The 17,978-nt window shown below is 33.5% G+C and overlaps 2 protein-coding genes and 2 long non-coding RNA genes across 5 annotated transcripts; 2 read left to right on the forward strand and 2 right to left on the reverse strand.

Moving 5' to 3' along the window:
• Positions 1–9,743, forward strand: LOC127862372 (uncharacterized). Its single transcript, XM_052401464.1, has 5 exons — positions 1–56; positions 323–445; positions 2,241–2,435; positions 8,464–8,553; positions 9,189–9,743. The coding sequence occupies exons 3-5, from the start codon at positions 2,296–2,298 to the stop codon at positions 9,457–9,459; spliced, it is 501 nt and encodes a 166-aa protein (XP_052257424.1). The 5' UTR covers positions 1–56; positions 323–445; positions 2,241–2,295; the 3' UTR covers positions 9,460–9,743.
• LOC127862383 (uncharacterized) lies at positions 2,559–5,654 on the reverse strand. The gene is made up of 2 exons (XR_008040591.1): positions 5,610–5,654; positions 2,559–3,702 (listed from the first exon to the last, which is right to left on the reverse strand). It is a non-coding gene; the product is annotated as an uncharacterized LOC127862383 (long non-coding RNA).
• On the forward strand, positions 5,942–7,963 carry LOC127862380 (uncharacterized). 2 transcript variants are annotated; one of them, XR_008040586.1, is made up of 4 exons: positions 5,942–6,069; positions 6,538–6,619; positions 7,079–7,201; positions 7,584–7,963. It is a non-coding gene; the product is annotated as an uncharacterized LOC127862380 (long non-coding RNA). The 2 variants fall into 2 exon arrangements; XR_008040587.1 differs by lacking the exon at positions 5,942–6,069 and adding an exon at positions 6,253–6,311.
• A 1,424-nt stretch (positions 9,744–11,167) lies between the features above and the next one.
• LOC127862374 (P2X purinoceptor 7-like) lies at positions 11,168–15,151 on the reverse strand. The gene is made up of 3 exons (XM_052401465.1): positions 15,014–15,151; positions 14,247–14,489; positions 11,168–13,654 (listed from the first exon to the last, which is right to left on the reverse strand). Exons 2-3 carry the CDS (start codon positions 14,481–14,483, stop codon positions 13,385–13,387), a joined length of 507 nt encoding a protein of 168 aa, XP_052257425.1. The 5' UTR covers positions 14,484–14,489; positions 15,014–15,151; the 3' UTR covers positions 11,168–13,384.
• Positions 15,152–17,978: the final 2,827 nt, after the last annotated feature.

The following is a 17,978-nucleotide window of genomic DNA, read 5'->3' on the forward strand; positions in this document are numbered from 1 at the left end:
CAAAGGCAGCACAAATTTCGATCGAACGAGGAAACCGCCCGTTTTCTTTTAGATCAGTGAGTAGCCTACGAGTACGAGTACGAATAAAAATAGTGACTAGTGTTGTTTACTTTTCTATTATTCTTGTTTTAGGTGAAGAAATGTTATTTCCATGTGTTTGTATATATTACATTTTATTAGATAGTTTGAATATATACAGCGAACAAAGAATAACGATGATAATCTTCCAAACCATTTTGTTGCATACTGTGTGCAATTTTCATTTATTCTATACAACATGTGTTGCAAGAATTTTCATGTTTGTCATAATGTTTGTTTTCAGTATTTCCAGCTGTGGGAAGAAAGTAGAACAGAAAGCTACAACAAGCACTCCATTCAAAACAAGACCATCTGTTTTTGAACCTCCAGTATCTGGAATATCTTCCATTTCCAGTGAAGCAGAGAGGCAAGATAAAACTTACTTAGATTGCTTATGAATTTTAACCCTTTGCATACTGGGAAATTTGTCGTCTGCTAAAATGTCGTCTGCTGAATTTCTAAAATAAGCATTTTCTTCGATTTGTTTTTCAAAGAATACTATCAGAATAGCAAACAGTTTGGATCATCTGGATCCAAACTGTTTGCAAAGGCCTTCAGAATTCGGTTCCCGCACTGAAAGACTTAATTTCCTTGTGAATGTTTGATTGAACAAAAAAGCATGTGCATCAAATCAAGCAGAATAATAAATCATAATTTTTGTTTAACGGTTATTTTTTTTAATTTAAAGTACATCTCTTTTCTTGCTTTAATTATTTAGATTTTTTAAAATTAATATTTCATTGAAATTTCTTTATTTTGGGAATGGAGCCCGGGCCTATTGAATTGGGAAAATGTTTCCTGACTTGGGAAATCATGAGCTTTTTTGATATATTATAAATTTTCATCTAATTTCCATCTACAATTCAAATGTTTGTTATATCAACCATAATCTAATAAAAAAAAATGCTAAAAAACAACTCAATATTGGGAATTGTTGACTTCTATATGGGAAAAATTTCTTCTTTTTGGCCCCTTTTCTGCCCCAATATAAGCCGAAAAAAAAACACAATGAATTTGGATTTTTTTAATTATCAAGATAATAACATCATCAAAAGTTATTTGAAGCTGAAAAGTATACATTTTAAAGTTTACACTTATAATATAGGAAAATAACTGAACATTAAATGTATTTTTAAACAAGAAATATCTTTAAAAAAGATATACGGCGTTGATAGTTCAATGAATGAGATCACGGATAGCGATTGTCTTTTTTCTGTGCAGTTCTTAGCTGCATCACACGCAGTACGGGATGTTACGCGGAGTTTTCGTGGCTTATTTTACATTTTTACATATTGCTGGTCATAAACCTATAGATACAAAACAGAAAACCAAAAGAAGAATGGAAGTGAAATTAAAACATACGAGTCAACCGGCCACACGAGAAGTATACGTATTTATAGGCGCGTTCTTCGAACAAACCTGTTTTAGTGGTTTGATTCGATTATTAACAGTATCGATAATCATCGCGCTCATGCTTAATACATTGGTCAATATGGTGGAATAATTATTGTTAAATTAATCAAAAATAATATTTATCATTGTATTGTTGAAAACACATTAAGAATCTACATATTTCTGGTCTAAAGAAAATTCCAGGTCACCTAGTTCACGGATAGCGTATTTATTATATAACTATTATTTTACTGGCCGCGAACTCCGGAGATGACCTGTATATAAACTCTGACATTCATACACTGGCCGCGAATTGACCCGGGTTGAAATGCAATGTATTAAAGTGAGGCCTCGCTTCCACTGCTCTTTATACTTTTACATGTTAACATGTTGACAAGAATGTGGAAGTAAGTACTAAATATGAGAACATAGCCTTTAAATATAAACGCGTTGCGCTGGTAATTCTCTGAAAATAAAAGGTGTACGCACAAACTGTATTTATGTCGAGAATTGAGTGTAAAACTGTTCTATCTATTAAGCCTTTTCATTAGAAATAAAATTGTTTCATGCAGTAAAACAGTGTTACAAAGACGCGGATATGTTTCCAATGTTCTGGTGGAATACTCAAATCAGCCAATGGAATAAATGAAGTGTATTCATTCGTACCTAGCCGCGGGAAATTTTATTTGAATTTTATTGGACACTTACAAAGGTCAGGAGAGGTGAAAAGCTGGCTTAATTCAGCTTACGCCAAAAAATAATTATTTCAGTGTAACAACCATAACTGCCACAGAAAGCAAAAGCTCCTCAGATTATGATACCACAATGACAGCACCTGGAACTGACCTCAGTCATGCCGGTGGTACAGAGGTGATAGGAACTTGTACCACGGTTCCTTCAGTGCGGAAAAAGGGCCATGGAATAACATCCAACCCAAAGTTTGCCTCATTCACAGACCCTTTTAAGTAAGCAAAATGTTATACAGTAAATCATTGTTAAAAAAGTGCTTTTGTGAACAATTATCATAGATAAAAGTTGTTCTTCAAAATGTGTTGCATACCTCATTCGCCTCTGTTTTGTTTCAAGAAGGCTTGTTCCCCTGCGAAGATTTGTTCTAGAAATTGGAACGGTTCTGGAACTGTTCTAGAACATCAAGAACAGTTCTAGAATGTTCCATATTCGCGTTCTAGAACTTATGTTCTGGAATTGTTCCAGAACTGTTTTCTAGAATAATTCCAGACATTTGTGGAACAAGGCTTAGTTCTGAAACTGTTCCAATAATACACAAGAACATTTTTAGAACATTTCTAGAACAAAATAAGTTCAAGAAATTTCTAAAAATGTTCTAAACTGTAGTTCTAGAACACATTTAGAACTCTTTAAGAACCAGTAAGTTCTACAAACATTCTAATGGGGAATAAGAACACATATAGAACAGGTCTAGAACCAAAGTCTACAATTGTCCTACAATTGTTCTACATATTTAAAATAAACTAGTTCAGACAATGATAATTTGACTTCTTTCAAATTATATTTCAAAACAATTTTCACATTGAAACTTTGCTTGCTGTGGTGTCTGCAAGATATTGCTGTCATATCATGAGATATATATATATCATACACAAACAGAGGACTAATGTTAAGGAGGAGTGTTTGTTGATAGGTCTGGGATACTTTGTCTTATTTCTAATCCTAAAACATTATGTGGGTACTCACTAGAAACAATGTTACGAGGCACTCCTAATGAGTATCCAAACATAAGCTTTTATGGAGAACTGGAGAAAATTATCCCTGAAATACCAAAAAGTACTTCTCCTTTAAGTCCTTACAAAATCTTCTGCTACACACATACATATACATGTATATAACTGACTATAATTTGTCACCAAATTACACATTATTTAAAAAAAAAATTACTGTATCTGTTCGGAATTCTGCATACTTAGTGTCTTCTGAATTTGCATGTAATCTTGTGTCAATTAAAACACTAGGACTTCACAGAGTTCCTCAACATTCACCATCACAAGAATCTCAACGAACTAAACTGGAATTAGGTGACTAACTACAGGAGCTTCTGGTAACTGTAATAGGTGGATTTCATCCATCTTTTTCATAACATTATTCAGATATTTGTGTAGTTTATTTGTGTAGTCTGTCTCCAATAGTGCGTAGAATGTGGCACTGGAAGTGTTTCATCATCAAAATACAGTTTCTTCACACGCTTCAGTGGACCTGGAAAAAAGACATATGAATGTATATTTTGAAACAAATATAAACTCTTTAACTCATTAACAGGTTTATAATTACAGAAACTTAATTCACAAGCAAATGATTGTGGTTTACAAAAATCAACATGTTCAAACAAAATTAAATTCTGTACAGTATCAGGTTGTTTTTCTCCCAAGTAGTTTCCTTTCCCCTAGTTGTTTTGCCTCCCAAGTAGTTACCACGGCCATTCTACCTCATGTGTGAGCCACACTACCAAGTGTGAAACTACTTCTGGAAGGCAACATAATTTGGACAAAATAACACTTGTTTTTTCGTTTTATGTAAACAAAGTGTTTTCTTCTGTAATGATGTTTAAAAAAATATGCTTTTCTTAAAATTTCAGTAATTTACCTTATTCAGTCAGGCATTCCAGAATACATGGGTGTAAAGGTGACCAATGCCATTTTACTCTTGCATGTTATTAATGTTAATTTCACAAATTTTTAGATTATTTAATGTTTTGCCAAGTCTCGTCTTCTTGTAGTCATCGATAGATTAAAGTCTCATAATAAACTATTCCCGGGCCTCAAGAAGTTATTTTAGTGAGCATCACAGGTCTATAATCCCAGCCTGAAGTTGCGTGCAATGAGACTTTCAATGTAAACATTGAGCATTGTTAAATACTGAAATCACTTGCCTAACTTGCAGTGTAATCTTCAAAAAAATAAGCATTGGTGTTTATGTGGTTTAAAAAAATGATAACCAGTTATAAAACAGAAAAAAATGCGTCCATTTGCCTTATACTCGCCCTTCAGCAAATGGACCATTTATGAATTGTAATAACAGCTGTATTAAGAATAGTGTTCGACCCACAATACACGTTGACTTACTTAACCCGTGTTTCGATGTGTACACTTAAGTCCGGTAATCTTGCGCGTCCGGTAATCTTGCGCACTTCGCATTTGCGAATCTCGCAGACGACGAATGGTTTTCTTTTAAGTGATGAAAGATGGAATTTCACATTTTAAAGAATTAACGGATTTAAAAGTTACGTATTCCATGCAAAATTAAATTCGATCATTACATTTATACACCGGTTGCGCCATCCCTATACATCGTAAACACTGGCCTTCTTACGAAAAATTCAAAATGAATCACAAATTCCCTGCAGTCTTTAGCGTTTTCATACTTTAAATTAAGAATTCATAAATCCAACGTGTAATTAAGCATTCCATTGCACAATATCCGATCAGTTATGGTATTTTGCCATGAAAATATATCGCATCAGACGACATAGTCATCATTTCCCGCCATTCTGTCAAACCAATTTGGTATGATCTCCGCATGCGTAATGGCCTAGTTTTGATATTTTCTGTACACTATGGAAGCATGATCGTGGTATCAAACCTGTTATGCATTTTTTTTCACGCATACCGGTACTTTTTTATTACATTGTTGTAATTGTCCACTATTATTAGTGATTATATTTTTTTTGATTTGTAGTGAACAAAAACTGCACTAGAAATCCACATTTAATTTCAATGGTTTTGCAAACTGATTTTTAAAATATTTTTCTGGAATGTTTTTTTATCAATAATTGGACACCATATGTCTACAATTTTGCCTAAACGAGGTCATTATACAAAGTGCGCAAGATTACCGGACACTGTGATAGTTTGAAAATGAGGTGAGTCATGTTTGTTTTGAAATCAAATCGGACAATAATTCACTGAATTAATCAGATATTTTTGTGTTAATAAGCACTTGAACTTATAATTTTCATAATAAATTTAGATATTATGTTGCCAATTTATAAAAGAACATGTTTATAAACCAATTGACCCTTAACTGCGCAAGATTACCGGACAGCATCGTAAGATCTCTCTGTCTGGTTGATTATTCTTTATCACATATCAAGCACTGGTACTTACCATTTTCCGATACATGAAGATGGTTTTCCTTTCGATGTGTCATTTTACTCAACATGAAAATATGAATTTAGTAAGGAGGGATTAATTTTAAGTTGGAAAATTAAATTCCAAAGCTTATTTCAGCACAGCATCATACGGGTCTCTGAAAATCTACCCAGCCTAACCCCAAATGTAATGGATAATTTCATTGGCCAAAATTCACAAAACAGAGCTGACTGGTTTTTTATTTTATTTACGTAGAATGTCAGCGGAGCAGCATTAACGAAAAACAGTCGGGTGCATATAAGCGCACTTTTTTAAATGGCAGACGTTCTCCTCTTGTTCAATCGCTTTATGAGCTTTATCGAACCACAAAATGTAGTCGCACCCAAAATAGATGTTGCTCACTACCAGGAGGGAGATCTCATCAAAGCCACTTACCAAAAACAAACATACGATGCGGTGATCAGTGAAATCCATCGTAAGTAAATTCGTTTGATAGCCAAACTTTTTGGTACCAATCTAAAAGGTTCTTGAATGGGGTGAACACTTTTTATGACTGAAAGCGTTAAGCCCGCCTCGTCACTAATGTTAATAAAGTCCTGCCGGAGAATACCGCAAAATGATATTTCAGTTCGCTCAACGCGGACCTATTTGACGAGGTGGTGTCTCGGTTAACAATGTCCCCTAAAAAATGTCCATATTTCAATCGCCGTAGAGCAAGTATATTTCACTTACTGTTTATAACACTGTGTGTTGATAAAAACACAAAGTATTGAAATAAATCAATATTCAAGTTAAGGGGTCTTCCTGATCATTGTTAAACAATTTGTTGTAAATAGTACAGGTTCGGGCAATCATATTTTCGGATAACGAAAATTAATCTTGTAAATAAATATATTATCATAATAATAATAATATTAAAATTTGTATATACTGTTGATTACAGATGATGAGGTTTCTCTTAAAGCAAGCAAAGCGACCGCCTAAGCATGCTTTCGAGGCAACTTAAGATAGGAAAAAAACTCAAGGTAGGTATTATTTTCAAGGCATGTTCACAGTTCAGTGACAGGCAGGCAGTCCAAAATTACAGGCTTTAATATTTATATCTGTGAGTTGGACACTTGAATGAGACTCAAGAAATTCAATTTTCTTCCATTGAATAAGTGTTATTTTAAGTATTTTTTTATCAGTTGGTCAACACTGCCTATAGATATATGATTTTTTCCCTGTTATAAATGAAACATGAACACATTGTTCACAGTTATCCAATTTCACACTCACTCACTAGCCAGGAGTGAGTGAATTTTTTTGAAAAAAAAATCTGATGAACAAACGTTCGATAACATTAGCTAATTGTTTGTATGGGTAACTACTCAGACTAGCCAGAATTTCCAAATGTGAAATTTGATGGACTAAAATAAAGTATTCATGATCGCATGACACAATGCTCAAGTTTGGTTTTCAACACATTTCATAAATGATTTTAGAGTTCAGTGATCAAACACCAACAGAGCCTCGTGATAAGTTGCCTGTAAAGAGGAGCATGATCCCATCAGATGCCTCAGAAGAGATTGACCTGACGAACAATGCTGCAAAGCAAAATCTCAGTAGTATGTTGGTTGTCTAATACTTTTTATTTTAATCCCTTAGAAATATATAAAATCCAGTATTTAATGCGTTCAAATCATAAAAACCTGCAACAGTGTCTTGAATATATTGCGTTCGTATTTAAGTTGGTGCTGAATGTCAAATTGTGTTATCCATCACCAGTTTACTTACAAGGTTTGCTGTATTGAAGCATTCTCAATTTGAAAATACTAATGTTGTGATCAAATGTGTAATAATTTCTTTGAATACTTTGATAATAAGTACACTCAATATTGACTAAATAAAAAGACGTTATGTCTATATTTGTAATACTGTCCAGCTGGATCATTTAGACTTCTTGTTTAGTTTAAGATGTGACTACATTTGTTATCTAAATGATTTCAGAGCAAAGTGCTCAAACACCTACAGAGCCTCGTGACAAGTTGCTTGTACACAGAAGAGCCTGATCCCATCAGATGCCTCCGAAGAGATTGAAAGAACTGTTTACGGACATTTTCAGAACTGTTTTAGAACATTTGTTCTAGACTTATTTGAAGCAACCCTTCGAAACTGTTCTAAACATTTCTAGAATTGTACTGGAACACACCGGCTAGAACTGTTCTGTAATCATACTGAAAATGTTCTAGAATTATTCTGGAACAGTTGTTGAACGTTAAATGAGAAAAAATTTCTAGAACAATTCTAGAACAGTTCTGGAAATTTATTCAAGAAAAATTCTGGAATAGTTCTAGAACGATAGTTCAAGAATTGTTCTAGAACAGTTGTTGAACATTAAATGAGAAAAATTTCTAGAACAATTCTATAACAGTTCTGGAAATTTATTCAAGAAAAATTCTGGAATAGTTCTAGAACAATAGTTCAAGAATTGTTCTAGAACACACCTTCAGAACTGTTTCAGAACAAATTGTTCTAGAAATTATTCTCATTTAACGTTCAACAACTGTTCTAAATCGTTCTAGAGCATTTTAAGGATGATTCCAGAACACTTCTAGTCATTAGTTCCAGTACAGTTCTAGAAATGTTATAGAACAGTTCTAATAATCTTCGCAGGGGTTACCAGTAACTGGTACTGTATCATGAGTATAAATAATTCTACATATACCAGCTTTCTCAATGAAATGTAAACACATGGTTATCAGAACTATAATTCAGTTCATTAGGTTGGATTCATCAACTCGAAATTAATTAAACAAACATGCATTTTGATTTGGATATACGAACAGTGACAGAAAACAAAATTGGAGTGTGTGTCTCTTATTAACAGCCTGTCCATCAATGTCACAAATATTGAGGATGAGGATGAAGATGAAAACGACTCGGACTATGAACCTAGTTTTAGCTTTGAAGCTGTCTTGTAAGTTCTAACATTTTGTTTTTGCTGAATATCATATATTGTAGGGAATGATACAATATGTTATATTTAAACAGCCTTTTATAGGCACACTTAAATAAAACTAAGTGATACATAAAATTAAAAACTGTTTATTGCTTAATGATTACATGTTTATTTACGCTTCTCTGTTGAATAGTTAAATATATTTGCAGAGTACACATATTCAAATCATAAAGCTATTTAGGAGTCAAAATAACATAAATTGTACAGTTTCACCCTCTAATTACCTGTTTAATATATATTCCTTTCATTAATTATTTTTTAAGCTGCATTATGAATTTACAGATTTGTTTGAAGTGAAAGCAATGCTTCCTGGTTGGCAGACACTTTTCTTAATCAATGTTTAAAATGATATAGACAAACTTTCAAAATAATAAATGAGATTGATTGTGAGATTTTGAAAACAAATGTATAATAAAGGGAATGTATTTGCCTAATTCAATATTGAGTAAAACCTTAAACATAACATATTTAACAAATATATACACACATGTATAATATGTTATTTATCTTACAGGCTTTTCCTGCAGAACTTAAGTTCCAGATTCGATAAAATGATAAATGAATTTTTAGGTTTAATGCCGATTTTTTTTCAGACCAGATGATGTTAACCAAAAGTATGAGGAAGCAGCATTTGAAGAAGAGGCATTTGGAAAAGACGGTTGTGATGATGATGCTGATGCAGAAGAAGAGTCTGCAGATGATGACCCTTGTCCTGGCATTCAAAGGCTAAAGACTGAGGCACACAGTGTGCACTTGATAGGTTCCGCTGTCTGTTTTGCATATGTCTCGGCAATCTTGTCTCTAGCCCGTATTAAAGTGATGTCCTGTTCAGTGACAGGGAACACATTTGTCAAGGCTAGGTAACCCTACAATTAATGGTCGCTACTTTTTTATCTAACACTGGGAAAAGTGGAAGACGCTGGGAGTAGACGGCTGTTTTAAAGTTGGTGGCAACCTTAATTAATTGTTGATGTAAGGAGTCCCTATTAGTTAGATTGATTTGATGAAATGGTGTCAAATGATGATGTACCTTCAGTGCATTTTTGTGTTTGAGTTAAGGGGTTTCAAGACCAGAGGATACATTATTTTGTGAATAAGGTTCATTGCGAAAGGCATATGGTATAGGAAGATGCCAGGGCCAGTCATATCAAACACAGCGATTTTCCTCCTTCTTTATAAAGTACCGGTAAACGGTACTTTCCCAATCGAACGAAAATTCCCAAATTCCCAAAACGGTACTTTCCCAATCGAGCGAAAATTCTCAAATTCCCAATCGGCATCTGGAAAAATCCCAATCAGCGTCCAAATTTTTTCTCAAAACGATAGAAAGTTTCGTAAAAAACCCAACTTTCGGCGAGCGAACAAAGAAAATCGTATAGTTGTGTGTAACCACGCGCTCGATTAATTTCGGGTTTTATTATTCAGCGCATTCAATCAATAGAGTTGTTACTGTTTCCGGTTCCTTTGCCAGGCAGCCAGAGTACTGTTTTACGTCGGTTTGTAACCTTATCGTAGTTTGAAATGAGTCATAATAGCAAATATTATGCCAAAAAACCAATCGGAACCATCTATCACAGGACACATTGACAGCAATAATGATGCTGTGCAGGGAGGGATGCAAGCAACTGAGTGATGATCAAACATCAAAGATTGTTGAAATTTTCACAAAAATGAAAGAGAGAGACATTGCTTTAAAAGAGATTAAAACAACTAGTAATTGATTTGGTGTGTTCTTTATAATATTTTGTTATTTATATAAACTTTATAACTTAATGGTCATTAAGGCATGCCTGCAAATGATTATTTAAATGGGTATGTTCAATTAAGTATGAACTGTATGATGTATTCAATAAGACCCAAACTTCACGACGCGATTTTCCCAATTTCAGGATTTCACGACTCGATTTTTCCCAATTTTGAGGTTTTCACGACTCAATTTTTCCCAATCGGACCGGTACGGGTACTTTTCCCAATTGGACAAGGAAAATCGCTGAAACATCCTACAACATTGGCACCATGCGATGCAATTTTTCAAAGTGCCATAAATATGTAACCGTCACATTTATAATTACTTTTGTTGCACATTTTCAAATTAGCTGTCAAATATCCTTTATATTTGAAACAAACAGATCAAAATAACTTATATTTTAATATTTTAAAATTCAATCGTAAGTTAACCTTGTAGTACTGTCTTTGATTAGACAGACTCCCAGATTAGCAATAGCTCGGGTGAGTTGTGAATGATATTCATTGGTGTAATGATTTAATATGTTATTAAATATTTCTGCTTGTAATTGACATGATATACAGTAATTATTTTGTTCTAAAAACAACTCCTATTTTATCATTTATGTTAGCCTTTATTGTTGTTGCTTGCTGACTGAATACAGAATTAATTGCAATGTATATTTTGCAACCATTGTCTTTTGGTTTCTGTGGAAATGTGTTTATTTTTTTTTACATAATTTCATTCAAAATATATGTAAAAAACCGAAGTTCAAACATAGTTACGTTAGACCATGGATATCAATTAACATTTTGAACACATGAGCCAAACTTTTTGTAAAGATGATAAAATATTTTTTCTAAAAACATTTGAGCGCATCACAAATTTTAGGGGCAAAGGCTACTCAGCTCGAGGTAATATTTATATCCTTGTAGTAGACATTATAAAAAAATAACATACATGTTACCTTTGTTGTAATTTTGTCAAACATTCATCTTGACTTTATATGCTCTTAGCATTGAATCTTTGTATGCAGCGTTCCAAACAAAACTAGATAAAATTACTTAAATAAGTCAGAAGCAATTGCAAAGCAGTTTGATACTTGAATTTTCTGTCTTAAGTTACTGAAATTGCATGTTATTTGTAATGACTGTGCATATATACTTATGTAGTGGTTAACATGTTGATATTCTTACTGCCAATAAAAATAAACTTATTTATATGCTGTTTTTTCATTTAATGCATAAAATACTCTATAACAAATATCATATACATGCATCATATGTGTCGCGTTTTGAGAAAACTGGACAAAATGCCTGTGTGTAAAGTGTTGTCCCAGATTAGCCTGTGCAGTCCGCACAGGCTAATCGTGGAAGACACTTTAACCCTAAACAAGATTTTTGGTAAGAAAGGACTTCCTTTAAACGAAAAATACCATAAAAGCGGAGTGTTTTTCCAGATTAGCCTATGCCGACTGCACAGGCTAATATGGGACGATACCTTACGCACATGCATTATGCCCAGTTTTCTCAGAATGCGACGCATATATAAATTGTTCTATGCAGAAATGTTTATCAATTACATAAAAGTTAACACAGTTTGAACAAACTGCTAACAATACAACATACGTGGACTTATTCACACAGAAAATAGTGTAACTAATTAAATTACAAACAAGTAAAATGGATATACGAAATAAACAAGGAATGTTTGTGAAACATGTCTTCCCCCTAAAATGTCCATACAGCTGTTATATGTTATGTGTTATAAAATTGAAAGGCTAAAATATGACTTTGACCTCTGAACAGAACTAGTTACATGCAACTTCCATACCAAAGTTGAGATTTATCACTAAGACACACACTAAGACACAATACATATATATATTGAAATTAAAATATGACTTTCACCTTTGGTGTATCAACACAAATGGATACTTTTGTCTTGTCATAAACAAAAATTATACAAAATGTGAAGACGGAAAGTCAAACAGAACTTTGCAATATCACTCATACAAGGGTGTCATATATCATGTCGATAAACACCGTTATACACATTAACAATACAATTTTTCTTGACCTTGAAGGTATCAACGCCAAAATCAATATGGGTCTTATTGATGAATGCAACACCTATACAAATTATGAAGTGGGACAACAGAACTAATGACCACACTTGGACAAGGCTGTCACAGAAAGTTATTTAAATGAACCTGTGACCTTAACTTATGAGGTATCAATGCCAATATCAGTGTCTTGTTCCAGCGGTATAATACAACTACACCAAATTCAATAATTAAGTTGCAATAAGAAATTTGGTTTACAACAAAAGAGACTGACCGACATGAAAGCTTAATGGACCAATTTCTTACATAGTTTGCAAGTTTACAATCTTACCAGAGACAGTAAGTCAACTTAAATAAACATAAAATAAAAATACTTTGACTCAGTGCGGGAACCGAATTTTGAAGGCCTTTGCAAACAGTTTAGATACAGATGAGATGACACAGAACGTGGCGTCTCATCAGGATCCAAACTGTTTGCTATGCTGATAGTATTCTTTAAAAAAAATCAATGAAAATGCTAATTTTAGAAATTCAGCAGACGACATTTTAGCAGATGACAAATTTCCCAGGATGTAAAGGGTTAACATTATAACATTGGGAGACAAATGTACAACACAGAAAATTTGTATTAATTTTATAATTTACCAAAAATCACTATTATTAATACTTTATTATATTGTTTTATTCAAAATGATAATGTTTCATCAATAAAAAGTTGATGATTTGTTGTTTTGCAATACATGACAGGGCTTTTTTTCTTGATTTGGGGAAAGGGCATGGCCTTCAATTTTGGGGAATTTTTTTTCAACAAAAATGAAAAAGGGGAACACATTTCCCAAAGTAAGCATATTATTTGGGGTAAAACGCATGATTTTTTAAAGAAATTCCCTTAGGAAAGGGGCCTTTATAAGGCCCTTGTTACAGAAGGAAAACAAGCCCTGCATGACCATAATTCAAGCTGATGCCTTTCAAAGCTGTAGGGTTAATGCCACACCTTTTCAAACAAGACGGGCAGGAACAAAACCCACATAAATTTGGAAGGGGTTAGGGTACTTGTCTCTGATCGCCCAAACACAGCATGATGGAATAACTCTTCTGTTGCCTACTCCAAGCCTTCCATGTGCCCACAGTATATATTGTCTGTAGGCAGCATGTCTGTTGGCCTTGTGCGGGTCCTCTTCATCAGCATCATCCAGCAGAAGAATGTCCCTTCGCTGCAGTCTCGCGAGTCTCAGTACTGCAGGGTCCAGCACAAGAACTGTGAAGTCCTAAATTAACAACTTGACAATTAATTTCAAAAACATTATTGTCTCATGATTTGTAAACATACACACATGCAAGTGTTATTGGTTATTTGTAGCCATTTTAGCTCATTATTTTTTGAGAAAAAAAATTATGAGCTATTGTCATCACCTGAGCGTTGGCGTCCGGTTAAGTTTTGTGTTTAGGTCCACTTTTATCATATAGAATCAAAGCTATTGCATACAACACTGGCTGGCATTTTGACAGAATTATGTGCCCTTTTTATACAAAGAAAATTAAACATTTTGTTAAGTTTTGTGTTTTGGTCCACTTTACTCATAAAGTATCATAGCTATTGCTTTCAGACTTGCAACACTCGCTAACTATCATAAGCGGACTGTACATGACAAGTTTCATAACTCTGGTTGGCATTTGGACGGAATTATTGCCCTTTTCAACTTAGTAACTTTGAATATTTGGTTAATTCTAAAGTATCAAGGCGATTGCTTTCAAACTTCAAATACTTTCATACTATCATGAGCGATCTGTACCTGGTAAGTTGACATAGAGGTCATGTTCTTTTATCATTAAAACCTTTAGATAACATTTGTCACTTACAGGCAGTAGAGAAAAGCAGTGTCTTGGCTCCCTTTCGCAGCATATTCGCTCTGCCTGGGTTGGCATTTCCCTGCATTTTCCACACACACACCAGTCTGGTGACTCAGCACCCTCAGGTGGATGGTATCCACCTTCACCCCTGGCTACTGGCTTATGAAAGTCCAATATAAGACCAGGGTTCTCATCTAGGACACCCAATATTATTTCCTCAAGCTGTTCTCTTGGCATGGTCTTCATGTCTTCCTAAAGAAAAGAAAAGAAACTGTTAGAAAATAAACAATAATGTTATAAATAGTAAATAAAATTGGAATATCATTTTTAAAACTAGAAATGCGTTCATTGAACACGGATGCCTTGCTGACTGCCATTGGTAGCAGAAATAGACACTTTCCTGATACGCTCCAGACAAAATCCAAGTGCCAGTATTAAAACTTTAAAATGGCACTTACTCAAAGAATACAATGTAGTTATATTATGTTTTTCTTGCACTAAACTTCTCTTTAATAAATTCGTTTATCTTATGATGTGAAAAGTTAATGTAATTTTTCAAGTTATGCTTCAGGCAAACTAAAAGTATACAAATTTGCAAAAGGCGATAGGTAAAAATCTATAAGAGGTATGGTATGTTTCCTTTGCATTGCACTTCTTCTCAGTGATATTTTTCAGTCTAAAAAGTTCATAGACACTATAATTCACAGTTTTTTAGGTTATGCTTATCACAAAACTTGAAGATCAACTGCACATATTATGTGCTAGTTAATACTTACTCGAAATCTGTCTTTCCTTGTTTGAATGACAGAAAGGGCAACTTCATCCCTATTTGGATCAGCTTCCCGAACAGATTTTTTGCCTTTTCGGGAAGGCGGACCTTTGCCCTTTCCTCTGCCCCTCCCTTCCTCTGCGACGAGCTGAAACATTTTGTTATATTTAAAAAAAAAAATGGATGAACATATTTCTTGATTTTGTGGTGTTTTCTTTTTCGTACCATTTGACATACGACTATGTGTGTCCTATGTATTTAAAAGTACCTTAAATTTTCTTTGAATTTAAGTTTTCACCTACAAAAAAAACTAAGCTGTATATTAATTATTTTTTTTACAAATGATGCATGTAGCAATTATAATTCACTGCTTTTGAATAAAGTTTGAAAAAGTCAAAAGGCATGTGTACAAAATATTTTGTTCACGAATTTCCGTATATGGTGAAAACCAGAAGTCAAAATTACCTGCCATTGCCAAATATAAGGGGTCCAAATGAAAATTCTTAGGGTCAAAACACTAAAGTAATCTTAAATGTGTTCTTTTCTGAATGTTTAATATTTTGTTATAGCTTATTTGTCATATTCATGGTTAAAAAATTTCAAAAAAGCATTATTTGTAGCAACAAAGATCATTTCTTGTCATTTTGGAAGTAAAATGATGTAAAGCTATTTTTTTGCAGGATAAAAAACGGAAAAAAACTGCAGTTTACTTGCATCAAAACGCAGGTTTCTGCTTCAATTGAAATCCCTGTTATTGTCCATAAAATTGACAAAAAGGGACCACCGCCAAGTTTTTTTAAGCAGCTACCTATATATACCTGGTCGAATTGGGCTCTCTGTGGCACTTGTGCTTGGGGATGCTCTTCTTTGGGAGGCTCTCCTTTTTCCTAGATGCACAGGACTGTCAAAAATGCTGTTTGAGCTTGATGATGACGTCTAAAGTGAATATTGAAAGATAACACATTTTAATAACATTTGAATCTGGTGACCAAACTTTGTGGCACTTGTATTTGTAGAATGCATGCTTCGTCTGACAGCTTTTCTAGTTGTACATGTACATACTTTTTCAAAACAGATATTTAAATGCACCAAATTCATGAAACCATATTTATTAATTACCAACTTGCTCTACTTTACGGGTATATAAACGATTTATACAACCGCTAAATTAGACGATGCCTATGAAGAAGCATTTTTCTAGACATAAGAACAGGTTTTTTTAATTCAATGTCCGAAAATATATGGACACCGACGTGGAATTGACAGTTGCAATAAGTTTCTTTAAAATTAGTTTGTCTGCAAAGTCGTAATTACAATCAAGGCAAAAGTTAAGTCAAGAAAATGAAACATTAACTAAAGCAAATATGCGTGATGCAATTCCATGTAAAACAAAATATTGTAACACAAAAATATCTTACCGAACTCATGTTGGCTTTCTTTGTTTACGAGGAAATTGTGTTGTTTGCCCTACGTCATCAATATATGCGTACTTCACGAAAGAAGCAGAGGAAAAGCGGAGATCGCGAAAATGTATGGAAATTGCAAAAATGTAAACATTTCTTCAAATCATGAAATGGATATATCTTCCATAACTCTTGACAACGTTGCACCTAAGCTGTGGTATTATCATTTTTTATGCAAGAGTAACTGAAATGCGTTAAAAAATAGACCAGTTTTTATGCATAATAATTGGATTTGCCACCTTATACGAGGCTTTAAGTTAGAAAATAACAAAAATATTTACTTGCCTAACAATTGCTATTACAACAATTCTTCATCAACTTTAAACTTTAATATTTTCCTAATTCTGAAAAAAGCAATCTTCCAACAGAGATCATGCACTAAAGGGATTTGTTGTGAATCGTTGGTCTGCTTAATTGTGTATTTTCACAAAATATAATAAAGAACATGTAATGCTTTAAGTCACGTTTAATGAAGAGTCATGCAGGAGATTGTTTTGTTAAATTACTACATCTGTTTATCGTTGGGCACATTTAAATTATCTAGCCGAGAGAATTATATTAGCATTCGAGACATCAGTTTATCAAACACGAATATTATAACCTTGAACATTTGAATTTAATAATATATTGCAAGCACTTCATGTGACTTAAATAAAACTTTTTTACAACCTGCCACATGTCTGATAAAAGGGAGTTTCACATAACATCACACAAACGCAATAAATCAATGCTATAAGTGAACACATTAATGTCTTTGAGGCATTCTGAAAACACTCAAAAAATCTCCAAAATGTTTGCCTTAGACACTTGAAACATCAATAAACTGGCCTACAGAGCCCAAACAAACGTACAAGAGCTTATAAATCTCAGCACAAATAAACAAAATATACTTGGCATTATTTACATAAACTTCTTTTAAGAAGATGATTATAAATATTGCTCTGTTTTGCTGTTTTCATAGTCAACATCAATGTAAACTCGTGTTCCCTCATGTTAAAAGATCATAAATATGGAATCGTTCAGTACTTAACAGCTGATTTGGAGGAATGAGTGCTGATTTAAGAGTTTTAAGTTTTTAGAACAGGCTGTCACATGGATCTGATCCCAACAAAAATGGTTTCAAACCGGTAATTGACTTGTCCCGTATCTCATTAATAGCATTGTTTTCCATGAAGAAAACAATCATTCACTCTTATAGTCTTGTTTCACATGTGTATATATACCATATTAAAATTCGTATTGAAAGTTACAAACTCATCTATACAGTTGATTTATAAAGTAGCACATCAAATAACCAAACAAATTGTAACAAGGGACAAAATTGTCACAAAACCAGGTTTTCATTGTGAAAAAAAAATCTGATAAAGGGAGAAAACTCAAACTGAACTTTTGAAATGAACAAACAAAATTAACCCCCTTTGTAAGTTTGTTTTTAAAAAAAATCTATTTTTAGTCGTGGCGACCTTGACATTGGAGATATTGACGTGATTCTTTCGTGCAACACACCGT

The sequence above is a fragment of the Dreissena polymorpha genome, chromosome 16 (assembly GCF_020536995.1).
Source record: "Dreissena polymorpha isolate Duluth1 chromosome 16, UMN_Dpol_1.0, whole genome shotgun sequence".
NCBI lineage: Eukaryota > Metazoa > Mollusca > Bivalvia > Myida > Dreissenidae > Dreissena > Dreissena polymorpha.

What these genes read in the sequence shown, in the direction of transcription:
- LOC127862374 (XM_052401465.1), bottom strand. Translation starts at nt 14,483, where the DNA reads ATGAAGACCATGCCAAGAGAACAGCTTGAGGAAATAATATTGGGTGTC. An exon ending in ACTGCTTTTCTCTACTGCCT is followed by an intron (nt 13,655 to 14,246) that starts GTAAGTGACAAA and finishes TTGTTAATTTAG; the next exon opens with GACTTCACAGTTCTTGTGCT.
- LOC127862372 (XM_052401464.1), top strand. Translation starts at nt 2,296, where the DNA reads ATGACAGCACCTGGAACTGACCTCAGTCATGCCGGTGGTACAGAGGTG. An exon ending in TCATTCACAGACCCTTTTAA is followed by an intron (nt 2,436 to 8,463) that starts GTAAGCAAAATG and finishes TCTTATTAACAG; the next exon opens with CCTGTCCATCAATGTCACAA. An exon ending in TTTAGCTTTGAAGCTGTCTT is followed by an intron (nt 8,554 to 9,188) that starts GTAAGTTCTAAC and finishes ATTTTTTTTCAG; the next exon opens with ACCAGATGATGTTAACCAAA.